Genomic DNA, 14,842 nt, shown 5'->3' with positions numbered 1-14,842 from the left:
TTTAGTTTTGTTAGCATTCAAACAAGAGAGTGGTTTTAATCATCTCTCTCTTGGCGAGTCTAAGCTGAATTGACTGTAATGGTGTAATATAGTATCTTACAGCCACCTTTTTGTCTCGTATTATTAAGGTGATTATGACCTCTACCTGACTCAAATGTTTTGGTTTCATGTGTCAGACAGCAGTGATCAGTACTATGATAGGGCTAGGTGTTTCTAATGCATTGTGCTGCTCCTGTGTACAATTGACTGTCTAACCTGCAGATGATGGAGAGTGTGAAGACTGCCACCCATCCTGTGAGTCCTGCTCTGGAGAGGAGAAGAACCAATGTACAAAATGTCCAAAAGGTCAATCAGACTTTTAGATCGCATGTTTATCTGCGGTCAGACCTGCACCATCACTTTGATGTTTTTCTCAGTTAAACCCCAGCATATCCAGCTCCTTAGCAGTGTGTTGATGTTTACTCCTTCATCCTCCTCCAGGGCGGTTTCTGACCACACAGCAAACATGTGTATCAAAGTGTCCGGGGGGTTCCTTCGCCAGTCGGCTGAGCAGTGTGTGTGAGGCGTGCCCTGCAGGCTGTTTGCAGTGTGTGGACGCTCAGCGCTGCACTCGCTGTCAAAGCACACGGAAGACTCAGCTATTCCTGCAGGATGGACAATGTGTCCAGCAGTGTGCCAGGTCAGGACTCAATCCTGTCAATCTTTGATTTACTTCCTTTTTTTTGCTTATCTACATGCTTGTACATAAGCATGCCCCAGCTCCATCTGAAATTTGATTTTTCTCCCTTTGGGAGCACAGTAGAAATGTAACCCTGCTGGCAAAAAAAATGATACAATCACATATTTTGATCATCCAGCTTGATTTTTTTGGCATGACCTTCAACAAGCCAAAAAAAAAAGAGTCGAGAGATGTGTTTGCTGGCCATGATCTTGACATTTTCCACTAAATGTTTATATGCCCATAAATTGTTGCATCATTGAAAATGACAAAATATCTTGTCCTTGCAGAAGAGGTTCTTGAAGCTGCATTAGTGCTGTGATGACTGTTGTAACTGTTTGACCATGAGGGCATTATTTTTTATGGTATTTTCACTATCAACTACCAAGATGCCGTTTTCATACAATACTGAAGAATGGCATGATTGTCCGGATAAATTATAGGGTATCCTCTATAGACAGAAGTAGAGTGCAGAGCAAAATGCTAGGCCTCTTGTTTACCCCTGAAGCAGTGCACAAAGTCACAACAGTGTATTGGATTTCTTTTTTCAAAGTAAAGGAAAATAATTAGTCAAATTGAATACATATCACACATATTAAAAACAAATTATTTAATTGAGAGACTTATTACATAACCTTGTTCAACTGATGGGATTTCAAATTAGAGCCATTTAAGGATTAATGTTGAGGCAAGGATGCAAAAGTTTGGTATATATTCCTCAAAAGCCCAATGTACTGTCATGTCTGTGTGTGTGTTTCTCAGTGGTTATCCTGAAGGCCAGGTGTGTCAGAGCTGTGCCGCAGGGTGTGCGTCCTGTGAGAAAAACGCCACCCACTGCCTCAGCTGTGAAGAACCTCTCCTCCTTCATAAGCACCAGTGTGTGGAAGAGTGTCCTTCAGGGCACAGCCTGCGGGACAGGGAGTGTCATCACTGTCCCTCAGCCTGCGAGGAGTGCAACCCCCTTGGACAGTGCACAGGTACTGAGAGATACTAATGAACCTGGACATATTGGTTATCATCTGAGTTTGCTATCAGCATATACAAAACAAACATCTCCCAAAGTTTGAATTACAGTTACTACTAATAAAGACTTGCCCAGTACTTTAGAAGGCAATGAAATACCTGCAAAGTAATTAAATGTCTGTCACGTAAGTTAAATTATTAACAAAGACCTAACATCAAGACAGGATACAGTTCAGTCCCCTCTTAATGACAGGACTCGATCCAAACTCGTCTTAATCCACCATGAGCATTGCACCATGCAGTATTTAGCTAGTTACAGCGGCAAGGGAAAACTGATTTTAACAGGCAGAAACCTCGAGCAGAACCAGACTCATGTTAGACAGCCATCTGCCTCGACAATTCATGTTAAATGTTGTGCAATCGAAAGTGTTGTTTTGCCTTAATCTTCAGGACTCGTCCTTAATTATTTTAGTGCTAAAAGCTGTTCCCTCCTCAGCTTGTGAGGAGTATCATTTTCTTCACGAGGGCCTGTGTGTGCTCGACTGCCCGGAGAGGTTCTTTGAGGACAAAGAGCAGGGGCAGTGTTTGCGTTGCCACCCTGACTGCGCTTTGTGTGATGGCCCCAACAACAACGACTGTGATGACTGCACGGACCCAGAGGCCACTCTGTACAGTGGGGCATGTCTTCCCACCTGCCCCTCCAGCACCTACAGAGACGCTTTAACAGGGGAATGTAACGGTAAGACAGAAAGAAGCAACACTTTTATATGCCTGTTGCAAAGCTTTGCTAAGTGAGAGCAAAACAATTCAATATTCCAAACCCAGCCAGTTAATTTTGTGCACATTATTTGATTTATTGTTTTTATTGTACCTTTAGAATTGATGCTGTTTGGGTATGACAAAGTTAAAGATGCTCCAATTCTCTCAAACTTTATTTTCTCCTACCTTATGCAACAATTTCGTCCTGTAGAATGCCCTTGATGCGTTTCCTCAATTATACCCCTCTCCTTTGCCTGAGCGTGTTTCCTGACTTTGGCTCTGACTAAAATAGCAACGCTTTTCAGACGGTTAACAGGCAGCTGTCAAACCTTGAAAAACAGAGCAGTAATGCCAAAGACGGTTCCCTAGAGAAAAACACACTGCTCCAGTTTTTGGTATTCAAAAAAACACAAAGGATGCTGTGTTTCTCCAAGGAAAATGTTGTAGGCGATGCCCACTTTTGTTGCGACATACAGTAGCTGCCAACAGAGCTACATGTATACAGGAGTACATTGGTATATTGCAAAATGGACAGGGGGGATTTTTTTTGTTTATTTTTTCTCATTTGAACTGAACTCAGGCTGCGGAAAATGTTTTTACAATCACATGAGGAACACAGACAGATGAAACTATCTGGTAAACTGTCTGTCCACAGAGAAAATTATGAATTATTCAAACATGTGCAAAAAACAGCAAATCATTAAGAGGAGTGGCTTTGTTGAGAGGGGTTGCCAGAAACAGCACAAATTGAAAGGTCCTTACATAAGCTTTATAACTTATAATGTATGGAATGCTTAATGTCTTATACATTTTTGAAGTAGTGCAGCAAAACAAATGTGCAAAGCAGATTTTAAGGAAGGCCCGTTTCATTTAAATAACAAAGCTTGATGGTGAGCAAGAGTGGCATAAGATTGTCGGTAATTTTCGAATAGTGTCACCTCCTTTTCTGAACTGGTTGACTGAACTGGGCAACAGCATAGACTGTAAATAAAAATGGACAGCATTGCTCCGCCTCTTCCCGTTGTACAGTTCTGAAGCCAAAAAATCCGGCTCCTGGGCGCCGCCATTGTGCAGCCAGAGCCTGTGAAGCCTTTGTAATAAGCTCCGCCCTACAGCGTAACGTCACAAGACGCTGTGTGCCCTTTGAAGTTTCGTTCTACGGCGGCTGTGAATCAAAGGAAACCCAGAAGTAAAACTCATTTTTTTAAACTCTAATAACTAACAAAAAATAAACTTTTCAGAAAAAAGAGGCCTTGGACACAAAACAGTCAAATACTAACTACATATAACCACAGCATACGGATGTGAGAAACATTCGTACGACGTGTATTCATTTTTTAAAGTTTGACTGCTCCCCCATTCAAATGAATGGGGGAGACGGATTTTTTTACCTATACTGCAGCCAGCCACCAGGGGGCAGACACACTGCTGAAAGCCTCACCACCAGGGCCGTATCCGGCACGCTTGGGCAACAGTAGCTGCATATGAAAGGATGTCTTATAGGATGCAGGACAGAACAGAAAAATTTCTTCTGAAGTGGGGCGTGTATCTTGATGGGATTAACAGGCCAGAATGAAGATCAAGTGTGAGCACTAGAAATGGTCTTGTATTGTTTTTTTTATTTCTATGTCAATTGGATCGTATTATTTTTTTGTTCCTTTTATATGCTAAGCTACTGTAGAAGATAGCACCTGCTGAACCCTCATGGTTAAGGTTTTGTGTGTGGGTGGGGATGGGGGTGGGATTATTTGTAACAAACAGATGTGTGTCATATATTACCGCTGTCATGTTTATGAAAATAAAAAAAATAAAAAATAACAGAAAGCTATGGGCTGAAAAATGGAGGTCTGTTTTTTTTTTTACTTTTTTTAAAGTATCAAGCAAGCTAGCCTCATTGACAGAAACAGACATTGAGAAACGCTGTTTTCCATGTTATCATATAAGTCATGTGGAGTGAAATTTGGTAGATTCAAAGCTTTAATAGGATATTTCAGTGTTTTTGAAGTGAGGTTGTATGAGTTTTATATCACTAGTAATTTTACTAGCCACAATGGATGCCGCTCAGCTTGGCCCCTGTCATGAGAAACTGCCGGGAGAAACCTGCCACCAGGTAACGTGGGAATTTCTCCCGCTCCCTAGTTTAGCACAGAAGTTTCTCTGCTTTTCCCTCCGCTGCATTGAATAAGCTTTTTTGTCACTTTGAAGCTTGCAGACCTGAACAGCCAATCAGTGTACTGCAGGCGGAGGAGCATGTCTCTGTTGTGTCCGCAAATAGTGCAAAAACAAGCAGGCCTTGTAGTGGCAAAGTGGAGTGCTGAAAAAAATCACAAGTAGAGCGTATACCTAAACCGAGATGGGTGCTTGGGTTGGAATATTTCAAAATTGGCTAAATTACGTGGCAGGACTGGCCCCGTCTGCTGAAAACTGAAGCCTAGCTTGCGTGCTGTTTCTCCCTGCAGTTTCTCATGACAGGGGCCGAGCTGAGCAGCATCCATTGTGTCTAGTACAATGACTAGTCATGACAACCCCACATCCTGCATGTGTGAAACGCCCAATCTTATGATCTACTCTACTTTTCTAATTCCAGACTGTGATGCTTCCTGCCTGACCTGCTCCAGTCCCCACTCTAGCTCCTGCACCAGCTGCACAGAGGACCACAGGCTAGAAGGTCATGGCCACTGTGTTCCCTCAGCCAACAAGTGCTCCTCTCGCCAGTACGCAGACGAGCAGGGGGGCTGCCATCCATGTCACAAATACTGCCACAGGTGCTCGGGTCCCAGCAAAACCCACTGCCTGAGCTGCAACCAGAGACACCTCCTGCTCAGTGAGTCAAGTTTGCAAGCCTTGTGATATCTCCAAAGTCTCCAAGCATCTGTGACTTGTTTGTTTGTGTGGCCGCGTGATCAGCATGTGTGTTTGTTGCTACAGATGGCACCTGTATGGACGCGTGCCCCACCGGCTATTATGAGGAGGAGTCGGGCCAGAGATGCGAGCCTTGTCACGCTTCCTGTCAGACCTGCGTGGGGGATAAGAGCCACGAGTGCCTCATCTGTAAAAGCCACCTATTCAGAGAGGGCAAAGAGTGTGTGGAGACCTGCCAACACAGGTAGTGTAACCTGCTCACCACCCAGCTGTGCCGCTAATCCATCAAATTAAATGCGGTCACACAGTGTTGCCATTAATAAAAGATTGTCTCAGTCCCTTAATGACAGTGTGGACACTAAACCGTTGCTTTCTTTAGTTAGCTGGACAGGGGTGCAAGTTGGAGATCAAGCTAATTTAGCCTGAGATTTAAATGGCAATGCATGTGGCCTGTAAAATGCTAATTAGACTTGATTTTATTATGGTAAGCAGTGATTGGGAGAGTTAAATTAATGTGCTGTTAAATCGTGTGCAGTTAATTATTTACAATAGGCACACAAAGGCTGTTTATTGTTTGACCTTAAACCTTTCGTATATGTGTGTGAGCAAAAGAACCGAAAATATAATTTTGACTTTATTATCACAAATCTGTGTCATTGTCCTCAGCAATGCTCTGAAGTGTTTTGTTGTGACTGATTTCCCTCAGTCATTGTAGTTTCACTTGTTCACAGCTGTTTGTGACTGAGTGGCAGCAGGGAAGAATTTCCTTTGAGGACAAACAAAACTCTCATCTGCTTTAATTGAATGTAATCCATCATAACTTTCTCACCAGTCACTATGGAAACACAGGCTCGGAGAAGTGTGAGAAGTGTGACCCGAGCTGCGGTGAGTGTATCGGGGGCGGGGAGGACAGCTGCCTGAGCTGCGCTCTGGGTCTCATCTACTTGCGGAAAGAAGGCCGCTGCCTCCCCTCATGCCCTGAGGGATACTATCACGATGCCGCACACAGGACCTGCGAGCACTGCCATGCCAGCTGCAGAGCATGCTCAGGTAGAAGCGTCCACTCAGCACTAATTTAATATTGTGGAAATGAACAAACACACACACACACACACACACACACACACACACACACACACACACACACACACACACACACACTGTGATGTAAGTGATGAGATATTGATGCTGTGTTTTCTCTATGGACTGCAGATGTGAAAACGCTGAACTGCTTTGATTGTTCTCTGCATCGACTGCATTAGTCTTATATATAGTAGAAGTACATGCATCATATTGTAGATTCCTGAAAAGGGCATTGATTTAAACAGTTCAAATTTTCAGTTGTAAGTTTGTCATTTTGTCATTTATTTAATTTTACATCATCAGAGAACAGCTTTGCAGCCTGTGTAAAAGAAAGATAGATAGATAGATAGATAGATAGATAGATAGATAGATAGATAGATAGATAGATAGATAGATAGATAGATAGATAGATAGATAGATAGATAGATAGATAGATAGATAGGAAGATTTGTTTTCACCGTCTGTACAAGAATACATGTATAAAACACAGATAAATAATAAACATCCACCCAGCCTCACAACAATGGTGCACATCATGCCACATATATATACACTGGACACATATTAACACACAGGACACATATATGCACAACGGACACATGTAAACACACTGGATACATTATATTGGCATTTTATTTAGCAGTGCTATGGCCGACGGGACAAAGCTTCTGCCAAACCGGGCTCGCCTACAGTAAGGGGATCTGTATCTGTGAGCAGATGGGAGTAGTGTGAAGACTGAGTAGAGGGGGTGTCTCTGATAGTTGGGTCGCCTGTTTCCAGCCCTGCTACGTTTTCTGCAATTCTGAGCGTATTATATTAATTTACAGCTGATACATGTTACCGTTTGTCATACAGCAATGATTACAAGGAAGAATAGAGAGGAGGAGATTAAATAAACGGCCGATGTGAGGGGATCCCGGAAGTGCTGTAAATGCGGGAAATACAATGCCGCCGAGCGGACCAATCACAGACGCAGTTACATTTTGGAGGAGGTGCGTGTCAGCAACGTGCATAGGCCTCTGCGTAGCAATGGTAGCTACGCAAACCTATGGCATAGGCTACGCCGCCAATTCGACTCAGAAGTGTAAATCACGCTTAACCCTCTTGTTATGTTGCGGGTCAAATTGACCCTTTTTAAAGTCTATTTAAGGCAATAAATGCCTTCTAAACCAGCTAAATGTAGCATAAAAATCTGGGCAGCATGTGACAGAAGAGGTGTCGTGTTAATTTATTAGCATCACTTCATTAAAAAAAAAATCTAAATGTAAAATAAAATAAACAAAAATTCATGTCATGTGAAACTATTGTATTTATATTTAGGGCTTTCCAATGTACATAAAAAAAAGTTTTAACATTAATTTTAGTGAAAAACGAGTGAATTATCCTCTTTTAACCATGATCCGTGATAATTAAAGAACGCCAATGGACCGAATCTTGATTTAAATGGTCAGCAATGGAGTTAAAAATTACATTTCAAAAAATGTGTATAGGGATTTTTTGGGGTTCTGACACTTTTGGATAATTGAATATGCCCGGGTATAATTGACCCAGGAACATTATTGCTGTTCCAGAGAAACGAACATAACAGGAGGGTTAAGACTTGTGCATGAATTTGGATGACGGAGGTGTGGCTGCATTTCCATCGCCATCATTAGAAAGTCTGTTGTCTTCCTTCAGAAGCCAATGGGTGACATCACTGAGACAACATCCGTGCAGCATATAGTCTGCAGGCAATACAAAAATACAATGAAAAAAGGAAGAAAGAAAAAACGTTGATGCTCTTGTATTCTAACGAGTCTGGTCAGTCAAGTCAGTCTTTGATGTGATCCACTCAACTGCTGCTTCACCTCTCCAGACCAGAAAAACAGCACAATATACTTCAGCTTCACCCAGTGGCTGTGCTCAAAACAAGACACGAGTCACGGTAGCAATGCCACCCAACATCTCCCCTCTGGCATCTTCTATTTATGGACATATGAATGAAGGGAGTTCCAGATACTGTTGGAGGTGTGTCAGTGACATGACCATACATGTGTGAAATGAGTCAATAGCAGACAGACCTTTAGAGTGGTGACGTGTATAAATTTAGGACACCTGAGGATTACTACTGTACTTAACACATAGATATTAAGTGATAGATATTGTCTCAAAATATTTAAGATGGTGAACATTTTTCTTCAAGAAAGTAGAATTATAGATGTTATCGAAATACACGTAATTGTTGATTTGTTGGGGTCTATCAGTCCGGGGTTAGATGAATGTGTTCAGCACCAGAACAGACAATATGTAATTTACTTAAATTAATCCAAGTGCCAGTGTTCCATCAAAAGTGAAAACACGTGCAAAACAGTAGATATTCTGCTTTAGCTGCACAGACAACACTTTTACCAAAGCCAATATTGGATTTTTGGCGACTGATATTGATTCTAGAAAATTGTGAAATATTCAAAAGGTTTGTCAATTTAGAACATTTTTGAGTTTGGATGTAAATTAAAATGTTCAGTGTTGCTCTGCTACAATTGCAGCAGACAATGCTGAAAGTATTGTAACTATTGGAGTTGCACACACACTCACATCACTCTGCTTGCAAACTATGTCATAGGACTTTTTTAAAATCCCTACAAACATTCTTTTCTTTGTGTTCCTAAAAACAAAAAGTTTATGTTAACACATACCAGAAGACAAACATGCCGATATATCTGTGATAAGCCTGTACTGGCCGGATAATGACAACCAACACATATATCAGTCAGGCTCTTACTGACAGGACTCGATCTTATCTCATCTTAATCCACCATAAACTTTGCAGTGTTTAGCTAGTTATAGCGGCATGGACAAACTTCAGTTAAACAGGCAGAAACCTTGAGTAGAACCAGATTCATGTTGGACAGTCATCTGCCTCGACCGAGTTGGGATTGGAACGAGCCGAGGTATAGAGGAGAATAAGAGAGAGTGAGATGGATAGTAGTAGTACAGTCATGGCCAAAAGTTTTGAGAATGACACAAATATTACATTTTCACAAAGTCTGCTGCTTCAGGGTTTTTAGGTGTTTTTGTCAGATGTTTCTATGGTATAATGAAATACAATTAGAAGCATTTCATAAGTATCAAAAGCTTTTATTGAGAATTACCCAGAATTCATGCAATAAGTCAATATTTGCAGTGTTGACCCTTCTTTTTCAAGACCTCTGCAATTCTCCCTGGCATGCTGTCAATCAACTTCTGGACCAAATCCTGACTGATGGCAGTCCATTCTTGCATAATCAATGCTTGGAGTTTGTCAGAATTTGTGGGTTTTTGATTGTCCACCCGCCTCTTGAGGATTGACCACAAGTTCTCAATGGGATTGAGATCTGGGGAGTTTCCTGGCCAAGGGCCCAAAATCTTAATGTTTTGTTCCCCGAGCCATTTTGTTATGACTTTTGCTTTATGGCAAGGTGCTCCATCATGCTGGAAAAGGCATTCTTCATCACCAAACTGCCCTTGGATGGTTGGGAGAAGTTGCTCTCGGAGGACGTTCTGGTACCATTCTTTATTCATGGCTGTGTTTTTAGGCAAGATTGTGAGAGAGCCCACTCCCTTGACCAAAAAGCAACCCCACACATGAATGGTCTCAGGATGCTTCACTGTTGGCAAGAGACAGGACTGATGGTAGCGCTCACCTCGTCTTCTCCCAACAAGCCTTCCTCCAGATGCCCCAAACAATCGGAAAGGGGATTCATCAGAGAAAATGACTTTACCCCAGTCCTCAGCAGTCCAGTCCCTGTACCTTCTGCAGAATATCGGTCTGTCCCTGATGTTTTTACTGGAGAGAAGTGGCTTCTTTGCTGCCCTCCTTGACACCAGGCCTTCCTCCAAAAGTCTTCGCCTCACTGTGCGTGCAGATGCACTCACACCTGCCTGCTGCCATTCCTGAGCAAGCTCTGCACTGGTGGTGGCCCGATCCCGCAGCTGTAACACCTTCAGGAGACGTTCCTGGCGCTTGCTGGACTTTCTTGGGCGCCCTGGAGCCTGTTTGGCAACAATTGAACCTCTCTCCTTGAAGTTCTTGATAATTGGATAGACGGTTGACTGAGGTGCAATCTTACTCGCTGCTATAAAATTCCCTGTTAGGCCCTTTTTGTGCAATGCAATGATGGCTGCACGTGTTTCCTTGCAGGTAACCATGGCTAACAGATGAGGAACAATGGTGTCATGTACCATCTTCCTTTTAAAGTGTCCAGTCACTCAATCATGACAGATTGATCGCCAGCCTTGTCCTCATCAACACCCACACCTGTGTTAATGTGTGTGACACCTGTGTGTCATTGAAATGATGTTAGCTGGTCCTTTTGTGGCAGGGCTGAAATGCAGTGGAAATGTGTTTTTGGTGATAAAGTTCATTTTCAAGGCAAAGAGGGACTTTGCAATTAATTACAGTTGAGCTGATCACTCCTCATAACATTCTGGAGTATATGCAAATTGCCATTATAAAAACTGAAGCAGCAGACTTTGTGAAAATTAATAGTTGTGTCATTCTCAAAACTTTTGGCCATGACTGTAGTAGTTGTAGCTGTTGCCACTGAAGTCTGGCACATCTGTAGCAGTCTGGAACATCCACAGAAGCAGGCCATCTACTGCAGTGACTCAGACTTAGCACCCTTATCCTGTAATTTGATTTGTATTTGCAGGAAAAGACTCCCGGTCCTGCACCTCGTGCTTTATTGGATTCCTGCTCTCTGACGGCATGTGCGAGTCCATGTGCGACGTTGGCCAGTATCCTATAATAAAGGTAACCATGTAATTTTTTAATTAAGTTTTAAGTTCACAAATATTAACTTTTCATTAATGAAAAAAGAAATGCCTTCCCTGTCCTTGCTTCACCAAAATAATTATTAACTAATATTTTGGCCGCGGGTGTCATATAATGCAATTCAGGCTGACTTATTACTGCGCCAGGAGAAATTTCAAACAGCAGAGTGAAAATTATTACTGTGTCATGATTTCAAAATAAATCTCCTGGCTCATGCTGTGAGGCTACTGACTGAGAGTGTCTGGCAGGTACAGTAGATGCATATTAATTGGTTGAGCTGAAAGGCAGAGCGTTAGTTATATTCAGTCCTTTAAGAAATGAAACTTTCCCTTTGAAGCTGTGATGTAGACTTCATGCTTTAGCTGTGCGTCTCAGTGTGTTGTCCTCTCTCTTGCCCCTCATCAGGGTTCAGTCCATGAGTGTGAAGAGTGTGACGGTTCCTGTCTGGAGTGCCAGGGTCCCAGTTCTGCAAACTGCACCTTGTGTCCTCCTCAGGCTATTTTAGAAGCTGGAGGGCGCTGTCTACTGTGTTGCCGCCACGAGGGGGAGGAGGGGGCCTCCACGCGAACGCAGGACTGTTGTAATTGCACAGAGACACGAGGTAGGCTGAAGGTTGGTGTAGCATGTAGAGGAAATTCAGAGGGAAATTGAGACCTCTCATGACAGGGGTTATTGCCTGATAAAAGAGATAAACATTGAGGTTACTTTTATCATCTTTTCAATTTTTATTATTGCATATGTAATTTTCAAGTTGAAAAACAACAGGGCTTTTAAGTCTGACACTATGTATACATAGACTTTTATACTTGGTAGATTTATTGCATGGTATCAAATATCAGATATCAGAAAGGAATGGCATTAATAATTTCCCATTAAGGAAAGTTTTGCTTGTTTTCTCTGACAAACAGTGAAAAACTCAAAGAATTTTCATCTTTATCATCTCAAGACTATTAGAAGTTTTTGTATTAATTCTAATCCAGTAGATACAATACTGTATTTGTAAAACTTGCAAGTTTCTAAACAACTAGAACACATACAGGATAGGTATTAATACATTCTTATCATCTTATTTCACAATATACACACAGGTTATAGTCAAAGTCTCCTTTATTGTCAAAGACTGCTGTATGTACTAGACATACAGACAATTGTTGCGTTTCTCTCTCAGACCCTGGGTACAATAAATAAACATTAAATAAGCACAAAAAAGCAGTAGAAAAAGGATAGATAGGAGCTTGCAAGAAAAACAAGAGCTAAGTTAAAAGAAATAAGTCATCTGAAGTAATAAATATAGTAGGTTTAAAAACTGTGCAAAAACCTTATGACAGTAGTGCAAATGAATCAGCTTATTTGCCTGGTAAAGTGAGGAGTGTGTACGGTGTGTTCAGCCCTGGGGAGGACAGGCGTACTGCATACTTCCTACAAATGTAGTATGAAGTATGTACTGCATACTACATACTGCATTTGAATTTAGTATGTAGTATGACTTCTTTTGGATCTGTTATGCTGTATGTAGGGCCAGGCGTCGCTGGATTCCTGTTTCAGAAAGCGGAAGTAAACGATGGCTAAGCTGATAGTGAAACTGCTTATTTAGCATCCACTTCTGATTTAAAAAGTTAAGAAGTGGTTTATATGGAATTTTATCATTTCACCAGCACCAAAAACTAAGTGTCCACCATCATGTACGGAAGAAAAAGAACGAGAACGTTAGCGCTGTTCATTGTGGGAAACAGTACGCAAGGGAGACTGCTCTGCTGCATACTGAGAAATTGTCCCGAATCCGTACAACATCCAGGTAGTTTTGGCATACTGCAGATTTTGCTCTTGTTCACCTACTGATGCTACAAACTGAACTTTGGCAAAATCAGTACGTGCTGCTAGTGTAGTAGGCGGTTTCGAAAACAGCCATAGACTAGTGTAAACCTCCAGAGGTGTGCTGGCCTATCTGGCACCAAGACTTTAGCAGTAGATCAGGAACACCCCACAAGAGCTGCAGTTTTAGAGATACTCTGACCTAGTGTTCCAGCCCCTTGTCAAAATTGCTCACAACCCTACACTCACCTTTTTTTCCCTTCCTCCGACACATCAACTCTAATGCCAAAATGTCTATTTACTGCCTGACATATCCAACCAACATGTCCAGTGACATGTTATTCAGTTCACCTGTCAGTTGCCATAATGTTACGGCTGATTGGTGTATGTAATATTTTAACTACTGGCCTGTGATATGATACAGGCCTTTCGGCCTCTATGTAGCCTGAGAGGCAAAACCCAGGGGAGAAAAACAAAGGCTGAAAATTACTTTCCAATGCCTGTTAAGCTTATTAGTGTGAGTGCATTGTAGTAACTGAAGGTGACTCTGTTGAGCATATTTATGTTTTTAATCGGATCCTTTCTTCTCTGATCTGAATTTTAGGAGACCATGTTAATACACACTTGAGTGAAAAACTGAAACAAAAACTGTAAAAGTTGTTGTTGGGTCAAGTTCATGATTTTGAAAAGTTAAGGGATCATGTAACCAAGGATTTAAGGAAGTATTTTGTGTAACATGGGGAACAAGTTTAAGTACTCACCTTTATTCAGACAACAATGAGAAGATTGAGTTCCTAAACGTACATTTAAATATGTAATCAATACATGTGTGGTTTCAGAGCTTGATAACAGTTAAATATGACTAAATTGCATTTGACCTTTGACCTCGTGTCCGTGTGGGATTTCTAGGCGAATGCATCCTCAGCACCAACCTGGCTTTCAGAAATGAAGAGGAAGAGGAGGCCAGAGGAAACCTGGCCATCTTCATCATCGCCTGCATCCTGTTGGTGTTTGGACTGGTGGCTGTAGTCTTTCTCATCAGACACTCCCGCTCCAAAAGCGAGCCCCCGGACATCACCCCCCGCGGCTATGAGAAACTGGGCTCGGGTGGAGGATACAGAGGCAGCAGTGGCGGCAGCAGACACGGCTACAGCTCTTCCTCCTCTACATCTTATAGCAACCGCAAGGCCAGCTCCTCTGGCTTCAAGGAGGCTCAGCTGGTCGATGTCAGTGAACGCCGCGCAGGGGTAAAAGGGGACGATGACGACGACGACGATGATGATGAGGACATTGTTTACATGGGTCAGGATGGCACTGTGTACAGGAAGTTCCGGTACGGACAGCTTGGAGAGGACAACGAGGACGAGCTGGAGTATGATGATGAGAGCTACACATTCCGGTGAAGATAGAGAAGCATTTCTCCCTTCTTCTTTCTCTCTCTCACTCACTCCTCTGTGCTGTTTATCTCTTTTTACCCCAGGAGACAGACCCATTTATCCTCCTCTGAATATGAGTGAAATCAAATGAGACACTAGGAGCTGTTTATAATGAGCAGCATTTTTCAACTATCCATTCACAAAATGAAATATGCAGCATAAAAAAAAATGTTAAACAATCTAAAATACATTTTTACATAATGTAGCTACATTTATAGTCTTGTTTTGGAGTATATTGTCTTCTTGGAACTTGCATTGGTATTACTAGTTTGGACAGTTTCATGGATCATAATGTTCATCTTTTTACTTGTGTTGACAGATTTGCTTTCTAAAACTGATCAAATGTGTTTTTTTCCTACCCTTTATCCCCATGTGTTTTTCTGACAATAGTGTTCTGTTCAATTAAAGTCTTGAAAA

The 14,842-nt window shown here is 42.0% G+C and overlaps 1 protein-coding gene across 1 annotated transcript in view; it reads left to right on the top strand.

The window, feature by feature from the left end:
* The window catches only part of pcsk5a (proprotein convertase subtilisin/kexin type 5a), a 44,336-nt gene extending 29,497 nt beyond the window's left edge, over window positions 1–14,839 (top strand). The window contains exons 28-37 of the mRNA XM_034710286.1: window positions 262–345; window positions 481–679; window positions 1,481–1,695; window positions 2,178–2,420; window positions 5,028–5,264; window positions 5,369–5,546; window positions 6,135–6,352; window positions 11,056–11,156; window positions 11,583–11,778; window positions 13,899–14,839. Of these exons, the coding sequence (XP_034566177.1) occupies window positions 262–345; window positions 481–679; window positions 1,481–1,695; window positions 2,178–2,420; window positions 5,028–5,264; window positions 5,369–5,546; window positions 6,135–6,352; window positions 11,056–11,156; window positions 11,583–11,778; window positions 13,899–14,392 (2,165 nt within the window). The 3' untranslated portion in view covers window positions 14,393–14,839. The remainder of the gene's footprint in view (window positions 1–261; window positions 346–480; window positions 680–1,480; window positions 1,696–2,177; window positions 2,421–5,027; window positions 5,265–5,368; window positions 5,547–6,134; window positions 6,353–11,055; window positions 11,157–11,582; window positions 11,779–13,898) is intronic.
* Window positions 14,840–14,842: the final 3 nt, after the last annotated feature.

This window comes from Notolabrus celidotus, chromosome 19, assembly GCF_009762535.1.
Source record: "Notolabrus celidotus isolate fNotCel1 chromosome 19, fNotCel1.pri, whole genome shotgun sequence".
Lineage (NCBI taxonomy): Eukaryota > Metazoa > Chordata > Actinopteri > Labriformes > Labridae > Notolabrus > Notolabrus celidotus.
The sequence above is the reverse complement of the archived record's forward strand: the minus strand, read 5'-3'. Positions and strand labels throughout refer to the sequence as shown.